The sequence below is a fragment of the Trachemys scripta genome, chromosome 11 (assembly GCF_013100865.1).
Source record: "Trachemys scripta elegans isolate TJP31775 chromosome 11, CAS_Tse_1.0, whole genome shotgun sequence".
Classification (NCBI taxonomy): Eukaryota; Metazoa; Chordata; order Testudines; family Emydidae; genus Trachemys; species Trachemys scripta.
Genome location: NC_048308.1, coordinates 10,599,737 through 10,622,370, shown reverse-complemented (window position 1 = coordinate 10,622,370; position 22,634 = coordinate 10,599,737). Strand labels below are relative to the sequence as shown.

The 22,634-nt window shown below is 42.9% G+C and overlaps 1 protein-coding gene across 7 annotated transcripts in view; it reads right to left on the bottom strand.

Moving 5' to 3' along the window:
* KALRN (kalirin RhoGEF kinase) overlaps positions 1-22,634 on the bottom strand; it is a 739,094-nt gene that overhangs the window by 390,013 nt on the left and 326,447 nt on the right. For all 7 annotated transcript variants that reach the window (XM_034786199.1, XM_034786196.1, XM_034786193.1 and 4 more), the window contains exon 6: positions 9,622-9,744. In XM_034786199.1, coding sequence (XP_034642090.1) covers positions 9,622-9,744 — 123 coding nt within the window. The remainder of the gene's footprint in view (positions 1-9,621; positions 9,745-22,634) is intronic.

The following is a 22,634-nucleotide window of genomic DNA, read 5'->3' as shown; positions in this document are numbered from 1 at the left end:
AGCAATGAGGCTTGCAACAAAAAGACTTCTAAATAAGCCAGGCTTTCTTCCTGAAAATCCTCATGTCTGTGTTCCAGTCGAGATCAGCTTTCAGACTTTTTAGGCCAGACCTTCAGCTGATCTAAATCAGTATAGGGTGATTGTAATTAATAGAGCTATGCCATTTGCACTGGCTGAAGACCTGGAATGTTGCTTTTTTTTTTTTTTTTTTAAAAGACTAGAAAGTCAGTGCAGCAGTTTGGATTTCATGTAAAGAACGAGCCTTTCCTACCGCACTTGGTTTTATTTCCCTGTAGAATTAGATCAGTACTTGTAACGTAATGAGCATGACTGAATGGAAGGAAAACAACTGTGAATTCTTTGGTTCCTAGTAACTACAGTATATAAATATATTAAATAGCAGAGGGAGAAAAGGTTAGATTTGATTGAGACAGAACAGATGTTCTTCATATCTGATTTTCCAGTTAGGGGAGATTTATATATTTTTATATCTATCTATTTAAATGAGGATTTTCATTAACAAAACTGGAAGAGTACCAATATGTTCTACAGCTAACTAGATATCTTCCACAGCTCTCCCCACTCCAGCAGGGAGCAGCAATTGAGTTTTGGACTCATCAGTCTATACCTTTACTCCCTAATGGACTTTGAGAGCTGCCAATGGACAATGGGTCTCAGCAGGTTCCCCTGTCATTCTGCCCGCGCCGCTTCCAGCAGCTCCCATTGGCCTGGAGCAGCAAATCGCGGCCAGTGGGAGCTGCGATCGGCCGGACCTGCGGCTGGGGCAGATAAACAAACCGGCCTGGCCCGCCAGGGGCTTTCCCTACACAAATTCACTGCCATGAACAGGCTCATGGAGGCACTCATTTTAAAAAAAATACTTCAGGCCCCCATTCTTCTCAGCCAGCAGAGATCTCCTCATATGGAATTGCAGAAGGCCCTTGATTTATGGCTATATGGTAATACAATAGGTCAAACAATGTGAAAACAATATATTATTGTCTAGAAGTGAGGGCAAAAATGCTACAGTTGATATTCTCTTGTAAAGACCCTAGGCTATAACCAAGCTTTGGTTAAATTATTTCCTGCATCACTAGAAACCTTACACTTTATGTATAGTTGCAGACTTTCCAGAAGCAATCACAAGAATTAACAGAATTTAATTCTCTATAGATTTTTCTCTAAACTTTGGAAACTTCCAGCAAATCAGGGCATTTCTTTTAACAGCTCACTCCAGTGGCAAAAAGTTCTCCATAGTTGTGGAGGAACAGACCCGATGAGGTCATCATCTGCAGAATGACATGCAAGAGTTCTCTTTGAGAACTTAAGGTCATATTTTGCCAGCAGCCAGAAATGTGCAACCTCAGGCACAGAATACTACCACCCATCTCCTCAATGCCAAAGACCACTGTGAGCATATCCCTGGCTCCAGTTTCTGCTACTTCTGTTTCTGTTACCTTTAGAAGGCTTTGGCCCTGATCTTCAATGCCAGCAATAGATTGTGTCCTATCTACATAAATGATCATATCTTTGACCCCAAATACAAACTAAGATGAGCCTGCAATAAAGTATTCTCACTTGAGGAGATTGTATGGTTGCCAGGCATCCGGTTTTCAACCAGAATGCCCAGTCAACAAGGGACCCTGGCAATTCTGGTCAGCACTGCTGACCGGGCCGTTAAAGGCTCAGCTCGGCAGGCTCCCTGCCCGACTCCACACAGCCCCAGGGAAGCTGCCGGCATGTCCCTCAAGCTCCTAGGCATAGGGGCGGCCACGGGCTCTGCACGCTGCCCCTGCCCCAAACTCCGGCTCTGTAGCTCCTATTGGCTGGGAACCACGTCCAGTGGGAGCTGCGGAGACAGCACCTGCAGGCAGGGGCAGCCCGCAAAGCTGCCTGCCCACACCGCCGCCTAGGAGCCAGAGGGACAAGTTTCCGGGAGCCGCCTCAGGTAAGTGCTGCCTGGAGCCCACACCTCACACCTCCTCCCACACCCCAACCCCCTGCTTCAGCCCTGAACCCCCTCCCACATCCATATTCTCTCCTGGAGCCCACACCCCAACCCCCTGCCCCAGCCCTGAGCCCTCTCCCACACTCCAGATTCCTCAGCCCCAGCCTGGAGCCCCCTCCCTGCACCCCCAGCCCCTCACCCATGGCCCCACCCTAGAACCTGCACCCCCAGCTGGAGCCCCCTCCCGCACTCTGAACCCTCAGCCCCAGCCCAGAGCCCCTTCCTGCACCCCAAATCCTCATTTGCAGCCCCATCCCAGAGCCCATACTCCCTCCCACACTCCAACCCCCTACCCCAGTATGGAGCCCTTGACCATATTCCGAACCCCTCACCCCAGCCCCCAGCCCGGTGTCCCCTCCAACACTCCAAACCTCATCTCTGGCCCCACCCCAGAACCCGCACCTCCAGCCAGAACCCTGCCTCAACCCAGTGAAAATGAGCGTGTGAGCGAGGGTGGTGGAGAGGGAGCAATGGGGGTGAGGGAGATGGAGTGAATGAAGAATATTTCTCACAAGACACCTTTAATATCTTGATTCCCATTGTAGCCTCTGTAACAAAGCCAGTGCAGAATTATATTGGATGGCATTTTATCTCAGCCTAATACAGAAGGCTATAGTTCATGTAAATGATAAATGGCAGGAATTTCCAAAAGATGACATTAGCCTTTACCAGATAATTGTAATGCATTTCAAATGTATTGTGACTCTCTAAGGACAACATGCATCTCAGTTTAGTTTCAGATAATTAACTCCTTGGCAACAGAAGGGCTGACGATTCCACCACTGAACACAGCACTGTTAGCATGTGTTTATCAGAAAGTGATGACTCACCATTTCATGAGGTAATGAATATAGGCATAAAACAATCTTGGTGGAGTAGATATGAATAACTTCAATCAGAATAAACAGCATGCATATCAGGTAATCCAAGTGCAAAACTACAATCAATCAGACTTGTGCCCATTTAACTAGGACGTTGTGGCTTAGGCTAGCAAATTAACTAGATTAATGGGATTACTAAATATAAACCATAGCTCAATGTTTTGTTTTAGTGAACCACGTTATTACGTTGGTATAAATATTGTACTACTGTAATAAAGACTAACATCATTCATATTTCAGAGCTGAAGAAACAAACAAATGTGGCATGATTCACTGGGGCGGGGGGAATCTACATTTACAGTTGTTTTTTTAAGAAAAATACTGAACTGCAGTTTAGTACCTGAAATTTATGGTTCTTCTCCTCTAATCCCCCTCACACACTATACTTCTTCTGAGGAAGGAGTAGCATAGTAAGAATAAACAGTGTTACAAATAGTTTTTCTATAAAAGGAAGTTGGCCCATGTCAAGTATATAAGAATGTATAGGGAAGAGTGTGTGTGAAAAGGTTTGGCCTGAGAAAGATCCTTCAAGTATATTTTTCAGCTGAATTTAGAAGATTAGTATAACTACACCTCTACCCCGATATAACGCGACCCAATATAACACGAATTTGGATATAACGCAGTAAAGCAGCGCTCGGGGGGGGAGCGGGGCTGCGCACTCCGGCGTATCAAACCAAGTTCGATATAACGTTTTCACCTATAACGCAGTAAGATTTTTTGGCTCCCGAGGACAGCGTTATATCAAGGCAGTGGTGTATTATTAACTTGGGCCTAAAGTGTGCTAGGAACTTCACAAAAATATGTGCTTAAAGATGCAGGACCTAATTCAACTTCCCTTGAAATCAATTGTATTCTTCCTGCAAAATTTAGAGCATCCCTCAGACTATTCTCTCCTCTACAACCTTCCTCAAAGCCTATTTTAGTGTGTTGTCTATAAGAGCTCCACCAATTATAGTGCTGTCAGCTCTCATGATTTTATCACCAATCTCATAATAGTGGGTATTCTTCTTAAAGCCCCACTTGGTAGAACAGGGGTCAGCAAACTACGGCCCCTGGGCTGGATCTGGCCTGCCAGCCGTTTTAATCCGGCCCTCGAGCTCCAGCCGGGGAATGCCAGCTGGGGAGCAGGCTCCACGCGGCTCCCAGATGCAGTGGCATGGCCCCACTCTGGCTCCTACATGGAGAGGCAGCCAGGGGGCTCCGCTCTGCACGCTGCCTCGCCCTAAGCACCGCACCCGCAGCTCCCATTGGCCGGGAACTGCAGCCAATGGGAGCTGCAGGGGCAGCGCCTGTGGATGGGGCAGTGCACAGAGACACCTGGCTGCGACTCTGCGAAGGAGCCGGAGGGTGAACATGGCCACAGCTTCTGGGAGCCACTTGAGGTAAGCGCCATGCAAAGACTGCACCCCTGAGCCACCCCCTATGCCCCAACTCCCCGCTCCAGTCCTAATCCCCATTCCGCCTTCCAAACCCCTCGATCACAGCCCAGAGCACCCTCCTGCACTCCAAACTCCCCAGAGCCTGCACTCCCAACCGGAGCCTGCACCCCAACCCCCTGCCACAAGCCTGATCCCCCTCCTGCCCTCCGAACTCCTCGGTCCCAGCCCAGAGCACCCTCCTACACCCCTAACTCCCCAGCCCCACCGCAGAGCCCACATCCCCAGTCGGAGCCTTCAACACCCCCACCCCGCACATCACTCCCCAGCCTGGAGCCCCTTCCTGCACCCTGAACTCCTCATTTCTGGCCCCACCCAGAGCCCACACTCTCAACCAGAGCCCTCACCCAACCCCAATTTTGTGAGCCCACCATACAATTCATGGCCCACCATACAATTTATGTTCCCAGATGTGGCCCTCGGGCCAAAGAGTCAACAGATTATAGGAAAATCTCAGCTTTCATTTAAAAATATAATAAAGTTTCTAGCCCTCATAATTGTGGAGAAAAGCTTGAAAACATGACCCATGTGCATGCTCAGAAACTAGGAGATAAAGCAAAACAACCCCACATATTATTATTAATTATTACTTTATTATTATTATTTCATAATTTTTAAGCCAACCTCAGGATTTTGGAGGGTGGGGGGGGACTGACTCATGATTGGGGCTGGAAGTACTGTAATTACTGGGAGGCAGGTTGAGGGATAGTCAGGTATTTATGTTTATATTTCTAAAATATAAGTTAAAGTGTTGGTTCTGAAGCTTACAACGGTGGGAACACTGCAAATGGCAAACAGATGATAGGATGCTAAAGAAAATAATGCAAACACAACCAAGGTCAGTCCAACAGAGTCCGACCATGGACTGGTTGGACATTGTATGCAGGGACATAACCAAGCTGGGCTTAATGGATGTCATGGACAGGAATGCCTGGCAATGTTGTATTGCCCCCTGTGTCTGTAAAGATCAAAAGAAAAGAAAAAAAAGAAGAGAAGTGGGTTCTCAATCTAGGGGATGGCAAACAAGTTTGGGGGTGGTCACAACCACTCTCCCTTTTGTGATAAATAGATGAGAGTGGGTTTCTGAAACTTTTTCCTGTTGCAACATGGGGTTATGATATGAAGAGAGCTGAGAAACACTGAGTTAAACCAAAAAAGCAAATGAATGTGTGTATAAAATGTGTCCATTGTGACTGCTTTCCTCTCCCCCGTTCATCATGTATTATCCTGCAAACATGTACACACACGAGTAATTTTATGCATGCGAGCTCAGAGGCCCAACTGATGTGTAAAAAGTAATTCACATACACAAGTGTTCTCAGGATCAAGGCTTAGATTGTAAACTCTACAAGGCAGGGACCATGTCTTCCTGTGTGTTTACTTACTACAACACGGCCCCGATCCTAACTGTAGCCTCTGGGCAATATAAATATTAGATATGCATAAGTACAAAAATCCATGTATAAATTCAATTGTTATTTTCAGGCAGTCTCCACCAGAAATCAAATAGTATCACCTGCAACTGAAGTGAGACATCACCATAAACAATAAGGAGACATGATATGATCATGATGGTCGCTTCTGGCCTTAAAGTCTATGAGTCTATACATTTTACAAAAGCATTCTGGTGTAACTCTGTTTGTGAATTTCATTGCCTGACACTTTTCTTAAACAGATGCCTACAATCAGGTAAAAAAAATGAATTTTATTAGGCTTTAAATCAGGGACCCCTTAGGAAAAGATGTACACAGGCAGACAAGTCTTGCCATAATAAGCTAATTATCTCTACTATATTCAATTTTTTACCAGGACCCGGTCACTGACAAAAATATCCTTATTCATGTTTTCTTCGTTAAAAAAATAAAATTGGTAAAGATGTAAATTTGATTTAAAATTAGAGATGGGCTGATATTGCAAAGTTCAGTTACAGATCTGACCCAAATCCAGATCTGGACCCTACATTTCTGGATCTGGGATTTTTGTCTGTTCCATTGTAGAATAATTTTCTGCCACAAAGTCAGATCCTAATTTCCCTAAATTCTGGCAAGTTCAATTAAAGGAATCCGTTTTGGATCCATCATTGTTTGAAAGATTTACCAACATTATTTGGATTCATATGTATGTATTACCTATTCCTTTCCTTTCCCCTTAAGTAGATACAGAAATTACAGTTTTGCAACTGAGTGCATGCAGGCATACCCCTGTGGGGCTCAGGAGTGTGTTTGCACACATCTTATAGAAAGATCAGGCTGAAGTATTGAGGACTTTGGACAGAAAAGGGTCATTTTTATTTTGATCCTTTTTCTTCCTGCTTTTCCTGCATGCGTTACCACTGAAACCTACAATGCTGCATGCCAGTGAATACACATCTTTAGTATGGCAGTGCAGCTCCTGGAACGCACACATCCCAGCATGTAATGCTTCATAGCCTTCCAAATGGAAGTTTGTTCAGATCAAGATGGAGCATCACAAATTGGGGCTCACTCTCTTCTGACTCCATTTCCATATTAAACACAAATATGAATATGAATTGACCAAAACTGGGTAAGATAAATTTCCAACTCATTTCCAAATCCATTTGACACTAGGGTACAGGGCTGCACTGAAGCCTTCCCGTGGCCACCACTCCCAACTATGCCCCTTCTGTGATCCTTTGCAGGGTGGAAGTGCTATTCACACTATAGGTCTACACTATCACTTAAAAAGAAGAACAGGAGTACTTGTGGCACCTTAGAGACTAACAAATTTGTTAGAGCATAAGCTTTCGTGGACTACAGCCCACTATCCGAAGAAGTGGGCTGTAGTCCACGAAAGCTTATGCTCTAATAAATTTGTTAGTCTCTAAGGTGCCACAAGTACTCCTGTTCTTCTTTTTGCGGATACAGACTAACACGGCTGCTACTCTGAAAACTATCACTTAAGTCGATCTAACTTACATTGCTCAGGGGTGTGAAAGAGACAAGTTACAGCAACCTAAGCACTGTTCACACCGGTGCTATGTTAGCAGGAGACACTCTCCCATCAACATAGCTTCCGCTTCTCACAGAAGTGGAGTAATTATGCTGACAGGAGAGCGCTTTCTTGTTGGCATAGAGCATCTTCACCTGATGCTCTATAGGGAAGCAGCTGCATCGGTGCAGCTGTGCTGATATAGCACTTCTAGTGTAGACCTGCCCAATGTAATTGTGTAACCCATGGCCACTCTCCAGCAAGCCCATAAAGCTGCCCTCCTTGTACAGCTATTCCAACATGGTATAGAAACCCTCTCCATAGTGCTCAGGGATCACCAAAATCACCTATGCAGCTGCCCTGCTCTGAACCACCTCCAAGCACTCAAAATGCAGGGCTCCACTGGTGAGGAGGGGCTTGCAGGAGGCATCTGTCCCTGGTGAGTTTCAACCATTGGGTAAAGCTTTAAGGCTTTTGGCAAGTGCCAATGAGGCCTTCAGTTGGCAGCACTGAGTTATGTGCCATCTCCTGGAATCCTTCTAGGGTTTCTTTCTGATTTGGTTAGTCTCTCTTTATTCTCCCATCATGTTTTTATTACCACCTGATATTTTGATGATTGTCCTATACCTATCTTCAACTGTCATAGTTTATCTGTTTGAATGTCAACATGCTTAGAGCACTTAAAAAAAAGATTAAAAAGAAAAGCAACTGGGAAATCATTTCCCAAAATGAATTAGGGTGCATTATAGTTATTTACTGTATACAATGAAAACATTGTACACACACACAAAAATTAAAACACATCTTCCTCCACCAGCTGGGATCCTGTTTGTTTAGCCCAGATGAGGCTGATAGATAAGGAATATGCAGAATATAATATAAAGGATTTTGGAGTATTATACACAGTATTTTCCCCCTTTAATTGTGTTTTAGTTTTGTTACAGTAAAGGGAGGGTAACTTGAGAGTTGTTATTATCATGCATGAAGCGGTATTAATTTTTTATCAGAGACCCTTCCATGCTGTGGAAACTCCTCTTCAGGGCAGGGTCCCAATGCAGCAAAGGGAAGGTAGGTTAATTTTTCTGCAGTATTCTGCTGGGTGATAGTTTGTTATTGTAAATTTAGCAACAGTCAGGACTCCTAGAGCCTGTGTTTTGACATACTTTTGAATTAAAATCACAATAAATACATAAACATACATCGCACCTCTTATCCACCACTGAACTGCAATGTTCTAATGAGCACACAGCTTGATGGTTTAGTGAAAGAAATAACTAGCCCGTGAAAAAGGCAGGGGGAATTTAGGTCAATGGAATATAATTACCTGAGTTGGAATTTGACCAGGACACCGGGGTTTCATTCCTAATCTTATGAAAAGTGCCATGTGGTCTTTAATGACCACAAGTGGTCAGGATCTCTGTTTTACATTTCATCAGAAAGGCAGCAGCTCCAGCAGCACAGAGTCTTCTAGCAGCATGCAGGGCCATGGCTCACTAGTGACTTATGCCACAAGCTGAAACAACTACAAATTGCTTGGAGGTCTCTCATCCCAGTGCCAACCTCGCTTGACCCTGCGTCACTTTACAGAGAGCTAACAGAAACACAGCATGAAGTGGTTGGTTGACTCAGGGCATTTTTTTCTGTAGCTGACAGTTAATATTCAGAGAGAGAGGACAGGACTATTCTTATCCTATGCCATTTCGATAGGGTGTGTGCATTCATTGTTCTAAATGAGCACAATGATCAAAATATCAATACATTCTGCCCCAATTGCTGCACTGAAAGCATTGCAGCTTGCAGACACAAATGCTGTATACCAGGGAAGACCAAGTAGGAAAGCAAGGCACTTCCAAATGGATGATGATTAATTTTTTTCACCTCAGGTAATGTTGAGTTGCATCCAAAGTTGCAATCAGCTAAGAAAAATCTGATTCTGGACACAACTGACAGTTTGATTAGATTCTCCTGTTTGGAATTTTGAGGAGCAGCCATGTGGGGGAAGAGAAATGTAAATTATTAAAGCACTATGCTAGAGTTCTACTGAGTCTCGTTAATTGCATGTCAAGAAAACGCCAAACCCTTAAAAATACTGTATTGTTTTCCAAAATGTAAACAGCTCCACAGGACTGTCCTGGTTTTAAATCAAAGAAATAATCATATATCAGCATCAGGGTGGACAAAATAACTTCCCAGAACAAAGTGCTGCTGCCACACGCCCAGCCTGACCTTCTTTAGTTCTTCACATCTCATGGGTCTACAGTTCTCTTTTAAGTGGAAGTTCACTCCTGTCCCTTCCCCTCCCACTCACACAGAATCCATATTTACAGTGCGTCTCTGAACTTACCATGGAATTCATTGCAAAGTGATTATGCTGTGTCTGCAAGTCAAGGGCATGTTGGTAGCTCACTCCAATCTCTGTATGACTCTGCAGGAACAATTCTTTGTTGTGGCTGATCCAGTCAAACATCTATAGAAAGTTCACACAGGACAAAGAAAGAGAATCAGGGGAGAAAAGACTAAGATCAAGTGCAAAATACAAATATGAACGTTTCTGACACAGATTTACGCTAATAACAAAACAAAAATGATTTAGTACCGCCACAAAAAACATCCCTTATCTGAATTTAGTGTACTCAAACTAGGACAAAATTTAAGTTATTACCACCTTCTCTATGAACAGAATGACAGGTTAGGAAACACACATGGTAAGCCTGTCTCTCTGCAAGCTGATCCCATAGTCCTTTCCTACACTTTGTTAGGAGTTCCATAAATAGAAAGACTACGGTGATAGGGCCTAAATTAGAAGTTATTCCATTGACTGATGCTCGTGGTTCATAATGTTACCAGAACCCAGGAATGGACCACTAATCTTTACACAACAATGATTTGGTTTTCTTTTTTTTTTCTTCTTTCTTTGCAGTGTATGGATAAGCTCCCCAATTCTTTCAGCTAAAAACCAAACTGAGGTTTTACACTGATTTTTATTAGTACTTGCTCTCCCCCAAAAACAAAGAGCAGTCTTGCTTCAAAACATTAGCTTACAGTGAAACACACATACACATTTTATTTAATTCTATGGTCCATACTCCTGTCAGCTTCTCACTGCTCTTAGCCCCATTTCAAAGGAAAACAGATGTCTAAGTAATTTGGTATGTTGGCTCTAACTCTAACAAAATTCTGTACATCAGTTTTATTAATCTCCATCTATTATGCTATAACACCTGACATCCAAGGAGCTCATTTATGAATTAAATATCACAAGTTAGCTATTAGATAGGTAAGGATTATAATACCCATTATTCAGATGAGTACACTGAGGAATAGAGAAGTTAATTGACTTGTCCAATGTTACACAGTCTTTTTGTGGAAAAGCCAGAACAGAATCTAAGTGTCCCAACCCAAAGTCCTGAGCCTTAATACACACATACTCACACTGTACCATTGCACAGTATATATCACCTCAATTTTCACAGATAGAGGAACTGAGTATGTTAAGGTTAAGTGATTTGGTTAAGGTCTAAGCATGTTAATGGAAAAGCTAGGACTAGAACCCAGCAGCCACGGCTGAGATCTATAGTTTAATAAAAATAAGACCCCAGAGGACATTCTGTGCTAGATTACAGCTCCAAGTTGTGAACTAGGACCATTAAGATAACACTTCCTCCCATGATAAACAAGTCCTACCAAACCAAATGGTTTTGACTTTAATTTTACTGACTGAAAAATAGTACCGATTGTTTTTTGTTTCCCTGTAGAATAAATTATAAAAAAATTGGAAGTCTTCATTCTCGTCTGGCACTGGTTAGGCAAAAGATGAACTCAGACTTTTTTCCAATAAACCCTATTTTATTGTTACATTATCCTCCCAACCCACTCTCACACAGTTTGTCTCTTTTGTCCACCTTTTATGTCCTTTCTGACATGTGGAGTGAGAGTTCTTTAGGTCAAGGACTGTCTTGTTTGTTAAATGTCTGTAGAATGCCTAGCACAATGGGGCCCTGATCCAGGTTCCTAGGCTGTACCATAATCCAAATAATAAATAAATGAATAATACCATATGATCTGCTTTACAGGAGTACAGTCTCAGTACAGACATTTGGTGGTACTGAAGAGACATGAGGTTTTACATTGTTGTGAGTGGGAGGGAGGCAAATGAATAGCTTAGCTACACCAACCATATGCTCAAGCGATTGCTACAAACCTTTGTTATGCTACTGATGTGACCCCAGATAAATACCAGCATCAAATCAATGGAATAACAAAAAGTTTGACTGGTGATACCTTAGGTACAGAAAGATTCTAGCATCCATGTATTATACATTATTATGATTATTTCCCAAGATGAGTTCTCTTCTGCCTGTGCACATATATTGGCATGAAGAGTTACACAGACATTTAGGTTGAAAATAGGCTCTTTATATACACCTCAAACTCCTCTCCAGTGAAGTTGGATTTTGCTCTAAGTGCTCATTTCAACATTAGGATCTGTTCTAGTCTCACTGTGATTTACACAAGTAACATTTAATACCCCTTACATCAGAAAGAAGAATAAACCTTATAAAAGTTCTAGTAACACCAGATTTAGAGCTGTTACACTGACCCCTGCTCCAAAGACGAGTGCCTTACAGATGAAAGCTATCAGCCCATTTAAACCAACCTGTCCCCTTAATGTGTTATTTTACATTAATTTATTTGCAGGAAGAGATTTTGTACCTTATCTTGTATTTTACATTTGCTGAAGGAAGTTATTTAGGGAGAGATTCAGATCTCTGTCACAGCAGCGTAAATCCAGAATAACATTGTTGACCTCAGTACGATCACACCAGATTTACACCACTGTAACAGAATCTGGCCGCTCACTCATTATTTCAGACTGTGAAATTGACCAGGTTCATTACGGGATGTAGCCACTGTTTTCAAAACACCTCTAGTGATTAAACTGAAGAAAACAACCTAATGTAATTCAACGTAAATCTATCTCAGTGCCTCATTAAGAGTTAATACAATTTGAGTAGAAAAGAATTTAACGCAGCTGTGGACTCAAGAAAAGTATTACCATAAAACAATATATATATTTCAAGAGTAAAGTTCATGTCCAAACAACAGAGTTTTATCTCTCTGTTTAGAAACCAAGCCAGATTTATCTCAAGCAGATACATGTTAAATGTGAACATGTTTTTAACCAAGCTAGAACCATTTAAGGAAAAACCTGGCTGAAAGCCATTGAAAATAAATAGTAAATCTAGTATTTTATGCACAGCAATCCTAAATGGAATCAACTTGAATGTAAATGATTAATAAAACAAAACAAGAAGTAACTGATTATTTCTGGGGGTGAAAGAGTGCTTTCTTCATCTTAGCCACAATTGTATTATAGAACAAGGATCTGGGTTAAGTTAAGCCATATTTATGAACTTTGAGATAGAATAATTGACTAGGAGAAAAATTAAAATTGAATAAATTAATAAAAAAATGTATCCTTTTGTCTCACTTAATAAATCATAACAAACAATAGTAATTGAAAAAGTACCTCAGGAGCTTTGAGCTACACACAATCATTTTCTGTATTGCCTTCCAAAAACTGTTCTTCATTCATATTCATGGACAGCGGCAGAATTACGAAGGCATTCTCAACTATGTTTCAGATTTTGACTATATTTATGTTACTCCAAATTACTTGCAGGGCCAGTTCAAGCTAAGTTGGGTCTCTGGCAAATTATCTCATGTTGATAAGGTCCAAGATTCAGTGTGTGACCTTCTCCCTCCACCTACTATAAACTCCCATAACATGGCAAGCTCAGGGAAGGAAAAGGGGTGTGATACCCTGGCTCTCAAATCCAGGCCTGTGAGTTTCCACACACCTATCACATCCTGGGCACCATCTGATGTCTGCTGAAATCTGGCTGGCGAAGGACTAGCAGAACTACAGCCACAGCCAAGGCACCATCCATGGGACCCTTGACTGGAGGATCGCCGGGCGCCACTGATTAGTCCAGCCATGCTATTGAAGCCAGAAGGTGGCAAAGGAAGTTGAGCAATTAGGGGATTCCCTGCTGCTGTGCTGGATCCTGCTTGTGTCTGCTTCTGGCATGCTGTACCCAACCATGTTTCTGATTCCTGCTTCAGGCTCCTCACTTACCCCTGCCTATGGCCCTAGTTCCCACTGGGCTCCTGCCTGCTCCTTGCCCCTCTGCTGGTCCCTACACTAACACCTCACCTCTGACCATCAGTGACTAATTCTGGCTCTGACCCTCAGCTTTGACGTCTGACTCCAACTCTGGCTTGACTCTGGACTCTAGCATTTGGTATCTGACCTCAGATCTGATCCTCAGCTTTGTATTCGCTCATCTCCTGGCTCTGGTAATGAGCAGTTGACTATGGTGCGGATTCTCAATTCCGTTCCCTGACCTGGTGCCTGCTCCACTCACTAGACACCACCACCTACATCCTGATCCCTAATAAGATGTTGAGTTCTGTGGAGCTGGAGTATGCGTAAGACAAGTGGCAAGAGAGGCCCAGATTCAGCAAAGCAATGAACCATTACATATGTGCTTTGATGAATAGGGGTGTTTTGTTGAATCGGATATTAGAAGGTGGTTTCCTATTACTCAGGAAAACTGAGGAATCACATTCAGTTTGAGCGAAGGCTGTGATAAAGGTGGAAACATCTGGATTTCCCAGGGAGGAAGAAGAGAGCTCACATTGTTATCACCATAGAACTCTGCCAACATTGAGTGGTTCATACTTTCACATTCATCATCATGTGGCACTGGAGCATGAGTAGTAAACATCACAGAAGCCTTGGTGAAACCCCAATGATGTGGTGGTCGGGAGGCAAGTTTTCAAAATTCATAAGCCACACCCAAAAAAGTCACAACTGGCTCACATGAGATTTTAAAATAACAAATTGTGAGTTCTTTTTATTTGCCTTCCAGTTTTGAGCTCTTAGGGTTCATGTTTCCAAGGTTTTCTCTGCAACCATAAGGGTTAGAAATTTACTATTTAAAAAAAATGAAAGATGAGTTTATCATGTAATAACATGACTCCAGGAGTTGGGGCTTTAAGGAAAAATACTAAATGTTGCAAGACTCATGATAAAATCATGAGAGTTGGCAACACTGGGGAAGGGAGGTGAACCTGTCGGTGTGACAGCATTGGCTGTCCTGGCTCTGGTTTTTGGTGCAAGATTTCCTGAAAAGTTTTCAAGTCCAATTTCTTTCCCACTTGAAAAACACTGGTGTTTCCTGTGTTGCTAATTTAGATTAAATGAGCATGTTCCTTGGTTTGCTTCAAAGACATGCACCACTAAAGATGTCAGCAAGGCGATGAGACAGTGATTACTATTTCACAGAACCTGCAGGGGGAGTTCACATTGAAGGGCTGTTTCATGAGTCCTGTAGAAATGTTAAATATCATTTCGTTTGGTTAATTTCTCTATCACAGATTATGTTAAACTAGGCCAGATTTTAGGACTCAGCCCTATGATAGTTTTCCCATCATTAAAATGGTGCTACTCAGCACTGAATCAATGGCTTCCAACTCACTTGTGATTGCCATTATATTAATGGTTCTTTAATTACTGCTACGGTTAACATTCCAGCTTATTTTTTTTAATTGGAGTGACTGACTGACTGTCAATGACTTTTAGTATGCTAATCAGTCTTACAGCCATGGAACTCGCACTACATTTAATGAAATAACTCTAGGATTGGACATTAGATGGGTTAAAACACATGAACCAACAATTCTCAATGTCTCCCACATTGACACTTCTCCACACTGCTCCAATAATCTGGAAACCAATTAAGCATTTAGAATTTCTAAATTACTGATCATTTTCTTATTTTTTTAAAACACAAGTAACTTGCAGATAACTTCCAAGGTGATTATCATTGTAGTCTGTCTCTCTTGTGCTACATGAATGAAAAATGAAAGCACACACTGAACAGTGATAAGTGCTACAAACATTGCATTTAATGGAGGGAATTAGTTCTTCATCATGAAAGAATCAAAAGAGCCAATATAGTGCAAAGAGCATTCTCACAAAGCTTTGTTAAAGCATTTACCCTAAGTTCAGCACCACTCTTCAGTGTTTAAATATCCTGCACATACCCAGACTGAGCCTACTAAGTTTATTTCCATTTGTGAGTTAGGATATAAAACTATATATCCACTGCCCCATCCATACCCTGGCAATAATTAGCTCCGATTAGCTCAGTTCAAGATGTACAAAACATTCTAAGCAGGCTCCAAAACCAGTGGTATTTTGTCAGCAAAGTCCACTGTTGACTGGGAGATCCAGCTTAAGCAGCAGACCAAAAGACAGGTCCCATGTTGATCATAAATGAATGACAGTTCTAACGCTTACTGAGAGTGGAGGAGGGCACTGCCTCCTTGCTTCAAATCCTACTACCTAATCTTGTTACTACAACTCATGGGGAATTATTCAACAAAACAAATGGTTTGTTGAAACGTACTGGTTTTGATGAAATTCTGACAAACCATTGGCAGGGTTCTGACAAGGTTTCCTGCCAGCTCTACTAGCAGGCTGCTAGGAAGCACAAGCTTCCAAGCAGCCTCACCATATGGACTGCCCTGGAGCTGGCGACCCCAGGGCTTCCATGGTCTGCAGCTCTGGAAAGCCCCACTACATGGACTGCCCCAGGACTTGAAGGCTCCCAGGTGCTGAGCCAGGAGCTAAGCCCCAACTAGAGCCTGCAGGGCGCCTCAGACCCATGAGAACTCCCTGTCACATATTGGTAGCTGTGGCTCCCAAGCTCTGATGGTCCTTGCTCAGCCATGACTCCTAGGACTTCTAGGCTCCTGGATCTCCATCAGTCTGCTAGGGCTCATGGGGATCCAAGAGCCTAGAAGCTGTGGGAACCATGGCTGAGCCTGGAACTTCAGAGCTTGGGCTCCCAGGGTCAATTTCATTTAGAACACAAGACATTTTTGAAGCAAAATGTTTCCATTATTTCAAAACATTTTTTGTGCTTTTCCCTTCTGCAAGACATTTTGAAATTCTGCTTTGCACTCTGAAGTGGAGCACAATTTTTTTTTTAGAATATCAGTATTTCTTTTCCTCAGGAAATTCTGACTTTTGACCAGCTCTAACTATAAAACCTGCTATTTCAGCGAGCATGACTGCTTGTTTATTTAGGGTCCTTGTGTCTTCTCCATTCTTAATTTTGTACCCAGTACAACCATAATTCAGATCAACTGGATTTACAGCATCATTCCAAATGATGAGAAGAGGCTTAAACCCCATGCAGTAACTGTGGTTCTCCCCTTCAGGTGCACATGCGTTAGTAGCCTTAAATCTAAAATCAGTCTCCACTGTCTGTTTTTGTTTAGGATGAGAAAGTATCTTGAGTAGATACTTGAGTAGGAAAAGTACCTTTTCCTTTGTGTTGAGCATAGACAGGATCAATCACTCCTAAATGAAGAAGGGAGTTTATTTCCTGTCTCAGTAAGAGTTTGTGAGAAAGGTTCCTCAAAGAGGGATGAAGAAGTGGGGTGGAAAGGAGTAAGGGAGGTAAAGTATATATGTAAACCGATACTACCAACAAATTATTCTTGGAGAAATCAGTTTCCTTGTATGCTGAAAATGGGGAAGTCGATCTCCAAATGTGAGGAGGTGGGCAAATTGTTGCAGCTGGTGAAATAAGGAATGAGGAGGATTTGAACCCTTGACCAGCCCATCAAAACTGGTGTTTTGAGGCTGGCTGAGTACTCAGGCCACAAGCATGCGTTGATCGTCTCTTCCGGAATCTGTTTCTTCCTGAGAGGTTCTTTGGAACCCAGAGAAGTGTATTGGACTGGATCTCTGGGAGGTTTGTGACCTACTAAATTCTCTTTTGTTTGTAGGAGTGTAAATTCTCAGAGATCGTAAAGTGGCCTTGGATACTTTCAAAGTGTTCAGGGACTTACCTGTGTTCTCTGAAAACAACTTGCAGACCATCAATGGGGAGGTCCTCTCCAGTGCTGTGGACCTCTGTGAAAGCCAGAAAGTTGGAGCCAGGATGCCCTATGCATAACGACCACCATAGAGATGGAACTGGCAAGGCATCTACCACATTTAGAGGTGCTTGAGGGATGTCCTGGACAGTAACTGTCCCTCAGCAGTTATGGCCTGAAATTGGTCTCTTTGCTTCAGTGGAAGGTACTCAATAAAAGCGGTATATTTTGGGTAGTTAGTGTAATTATATTTTGCCATGATTGCCTTGTAATTCATGATCTGAAATTGTAGGGTCACAGATGAGTAGGACTTCTGTCCTAAAACATTCAGGCGCTTCTGTTCTTTGTCATATGGGGTCGATTTGGTATGGTGTTGTTTTCCTCTCTCATTCACTGTATCCACCACCAGAGAATTAGGAGGAGAGTGGGATAATAAAAATTCAGAGTTCTTGGTAGGGACATAATATTTTTTATCCACCCATTTGCAAGTTGGTGGTACTGTTGGTGAGGTCTGTCAAACTGTCTTTGCTGGATCCAAAAATGCCTCATTGATAAGTAGTGCAGCTTCGGTCAGTGTTGCTGACTGCAGAATATCCAGCGACTAGTGTTGTGATTCCTTGATCTCTTTGAGTGGAATCTATAGAGTATCTGTCACCAGTTTTATGAGGTCCTGAAACTGCTGGAAATCACTGGTTATAGATGGTGGTGGAGGCATAACTCTTCTGGAGACGACGAGGAGATAGTGGTTTGAGGGATAGCTTCCTTATTTACCCTAGCTTCTTCCTCCTTGAACGTGTCCTCCAGATGAGGAATAGGCTGGGGTGGAGTGGACTCTATGTCTCTCGTCCTGGTGGGCAAGACTAGATGCCTTGGAAAATTGTCATCAGTAGGCTGCCCAGCAGTCCCAGTATGTTCATTTTGCGGGGCCTACAAGAGATGGTGTGGCATCCAAGGCTTCTCCCAGCACCCATGATGTCTTTCCTGAAATCCCCCCCGCCCAGAGGGTGCCAAAGAGTGGTTTTCTATATGGATGGGTAGGAAAGCCTTGCACTGAGAAAGTACAGACAGAAGGGAGGTCTTCATCATCCTTGACATCGCCCAGCAGAAAAGGGTACCAGAGAAGATGGGAGTCTGGTGACTGAATAAGTCTCACTATTGAGAGGCACGCAGTACCCCCTGAGAAGTGGAGACTCTGGTTCATCTGTCACCAATAAATCCTTTGAGTACCAAAATTCTTGTGGTACTGCACGGGGAAACGGTATTGACCTGATGGTGTGTCCATCTCTACAGGTAGACCATACCAAAGATTTAGCATGCTCCAAGGTCCGCACTGATGGAGTTGGACACTTAGACTTGCACGTTGCCCAGGAACCCATGAAAGAATGTGAAAGCAGCAAAGCTGTGTCCAATGGTACTAATCTGGAGGAATGTTTCTCCTTGCCCTCTTTGTCACGTCTGGACTCCACCCAGGTTCAGTTGGAGCAGTGACAGATCTTGGAAGTGCTCTGGGACTTTCCAGCCTCACCAGTACCGGAGCAGTCCTTTCCCTTTATAGTATCAAGTTGAGAGGTCAAAGCTTCTGAGTCAACTTATGGGAGACTAAGGTCTTTTAGAAACAGGCTCCTTATGAGGGGAGTGCGAACTCCTGAGGCCCTTCAAGGAGGTCTCTGGAGTCTACCTCTTTCTCAGTGAGAGTTGAGTTGAGTTCAAAAGGAGCACTAGGTCTGCCTGAAGATTGGTGTACAGGGGGGTTCGCCTAAGCTAGCTCTGGAGCAGGGCAAAGGGAATGTTCCATCATTGGTAGACTCAACTTAATCCCCCAGTTCCTTCTCACCCTGGATTTAAGGGCCAGACAGAAGTTACACTTCTGAGGGACATGTGACTTTCCAAGGCTGCCAATGCACTCGGAGTGGCTGTTGCTAACCAGGATGGCCTCCTAGCAAGAGATGCAGCATTTGAAACCCTGTGAAACAGGCATGCCCTTCCTGGGGAGGCTTGCCTTCCCAGAAAGAAGGAAGAGGAACAAAATGAATCCTCTCAATTACTAACCTAACAAACTATCTAAAACCTAAACTCATTAGCTGAAGAAAAAAGCTTGTAGTCAAGGCATGCTCAAGGCAGACACTCTAAAGCTCTATCTCAGCCTGAGGCCACTGAGAAGGAAGTGAGGGTGATTTGCCCACAAGGATCTATATAGCCTCAGTGTGGAGCATGAAGATGTGTAGGGCCCATGTGCAGTCCAAACTAACACTGTTATGAAAATCTCTGACTGAAGGCACATGGGGCACATACACAACTGAAGTGGAGCATCCATAGAGACACTACTCGAAGAAGAATATATGTTATCAAACCTATGATTTTCTACAGTGCTCATTACCATAACATCTAAGTATGATCGTAACAACTCTCCCTTTTTTATTTTTCTTATAACACTCACTAACATGAGAGATGTGCTTGAGCACAAACCCTTGTTCTCAATACCCTCAAACTCTGGGGAAGGTGGGATCCAAACTTTTCTGTTGTCTCCTATCTATATAGCAAAAAAATATTCAAATGTAATACACTGGGTAATTGCCTGTGATGTGTCCCCTCCCAGTGCCTGGTCAACATACTGGGGATAAGGCTGCTACTGCCACCAGCTAATACTACTGCTACCAGCAACTACTACCAGCTTTATCTCCAGTGGTAGTGGCCTGTATTGTGGTGCTGAAGGTCTCTACTTCTAGTTCCATCAATGATCAGTGGTGGGTTGTTACAATGTCACCATCACAGGCACTTAGCCAGTATGTTACAAATTCTGCTGATGTTTGGGTTCAGATCCACATCTGAATTTCACAGCTCAGTCCAATCTCTAATTATTATTTTAGTCAGAACATCAAGCTAATGTACCCTCCCCACGGCATGCAAATATGAGTGATAGCACTCCTGCTGCAAAAAAACGGAACATGTTTGCTAAAGAAATAGTTCATTAGAAATTACAGAGACCAAAAAAAAAAAAAAAAAAATTTCCGCCTCCCATATTTTTCAGGAATCCTCAGCCCAAGCCATAAGAAATAGACTAGGACTGGTAAGAAGTGGCAGAATAGAATCCCTGCAAATATTACCATGATGATAACGAAGAAAAACAATTAGCCTGAAAGAATATCTAATTTATACATGTTTCAGATTAGCAGCCATGTTAGTCTGTATCCGCAAAAAGAACAGGAGTATTTGTGGCACCTTAGAGACTAACAAATTTATTTGAGCATAAGCTTTCGTGGGCTACAGCCCACTTCTTCGGAGCATCTAAGGGTGCCACAAGTACTCCTGTTCTAATTTATACATATATGTCTTGGATTTCTGGACTCAGATAGAAAAGAACCACCTATTGAATCAACAGCTATACTTCTTCCATCACCTTAGGCCTTGGCTACACTTACCCGGTAGTTCGACGGCTGGAAATCGAACTTCTGGGTTCGACTTATCGCGTCTAGTCTGGACGTGATAAGTCGAACCCGGAAGTGCTCGCCGTCGACTGCGGTACTCCAGCTCGCCGAGAGGAGTACCGCGGAGTCGACGGGGGAGCCTGCCTGCCGCGTGTGGACCAAGGTAAGTTCAAACTAATTCGAACTAAGGTACTTCGAACTTCAGCTACGTTATTCACGTAGCTGAAGTTGCGTACCTTAGTTCGAATTAGGGGGGTAGTGTAGACCAAGCCTTAGTTTTTCTTGGCAGTCTCCCATCCAACTATTGACCATGCCTGATACTGCTTAGCTGATTTGATCTGACAAGATTACAAACAGAGATATGTTTCAAATACTAAAAATAAAGTCAAGAGTGATTGGAAAAGACCCAACAAAAATATGAGGTAAGGTTTCATAATGAGCTTTGCTCAACACGGTACATAATACTTCACACAAATATTTAGTCTCCGCTGTCTCCTTATGAGCTGGTACACACTTAAGAAATGTTATTATTCTAACAGACTCTTTTGGGTCTTTATTTGAATGAAGGACAGGTAACCAATTATGTGTATAATGAAATGCAAAGAAATCCAAGCTATGCATCTGAAGGGATGACGAGTCTAGAGGAATCAGTATGAGGCCCACAGAAATTCCTTACCAATTAAAGCAAAGCAATCCATCACTTACAGGAGATGTGGCATGCATGCCGGGTTGCCAGTGCCACCTGTTCAGTTTTAAATTGGCTCAACTACAGTAAAGTATGAGAGGTTCCACATGGAGAATATTTGAAGCTAAGCAAATATTTAAAACTTCCTTTTCACAAAATAATAATATTTGTATAGGAGTAACAGTCAAAGTCACTTCCTTGAGGTTTATAAAGCTTCCAAATATAAGGTCTTGATCATCACTCATTAAAGTCAGTGCAAAGATTCCCACTGAATTTAATGAGAGTTAAATCAGGCCCATAGTCTTTGCAATGCATCTAATATGAATGCACCAGTATTTCCACAAAAAGTTACTGTGTAAACTGTTGGTGGTTGATATAGGAGTTCTAACTGAACTTGAAGGGCCTGATCCTGCAAAGACTTATACCCATGCTTAACTTTATCATCTGGAGTTCTAAAGATCTACTCACTTGGGTAACGTTATATATGTCTGTAAGCATTTACAAGATTATGCACTAAAACCCTGACCCTAGAGCCAGATTTAAATGCTTTTTCTATCACTGTTTTACAGATTAAGACCCTGATTATGCAAAATACTTAAGTGCGTACTTGACTTTATGCATGTGCTAAAGGGGTATGTCTGCACAGCAACTAGACACCCGTGGCTGGCCTGTGCCAGCCGGCTCAGACTCACAGGGCTCGGGCTGCGGGGCTGTTTTATTGCTGTGTAGACTTCCAGGCTCAGGCTGGAGCCTGGGATCTAGGACCCTGTGAATTGGGAGGGTCACAGAGCTCGGGCACCAGCCTGAGCCTGGAAGTCTACACAATCAATGAAACAATTCTGCAGCCCAAGTCCCCCAAGCCCAAGTTGGATGGCACAGGCCAATTGCGGGTGTTTAGTTTCTGTGTTGACATACACATAACCTAAGTTGATCCCTATTAAACAAAATTCTCAAGCAACTGCTTAAACTTTTAAAGTAAAGAGATCTTACGCATGTGCTTAAGTGCTTTGCTGAATCAGGACCTAAATTTGTAGCTTCATTTTTTTTAGGCCTTAAAATATATTTCATAAAGCATACAAGCTGTGCAATACGCACAAGTCAAGATTTCTGCTGGACCTTTCACTTTTACATTTCTTGGGCTAAGTCCTCAGCTGGTGTAAGTTGTTGTGTGTTACAGAGTCCCGCTCACATTCACCAAAGCAACTCACTTGCCTGCACCCCTTTGTGGCTTGGTGCAGGGTTGCCGGGCTTTCTCCTTGATCACCTCCATCTCTGTCATCCATGGCACAG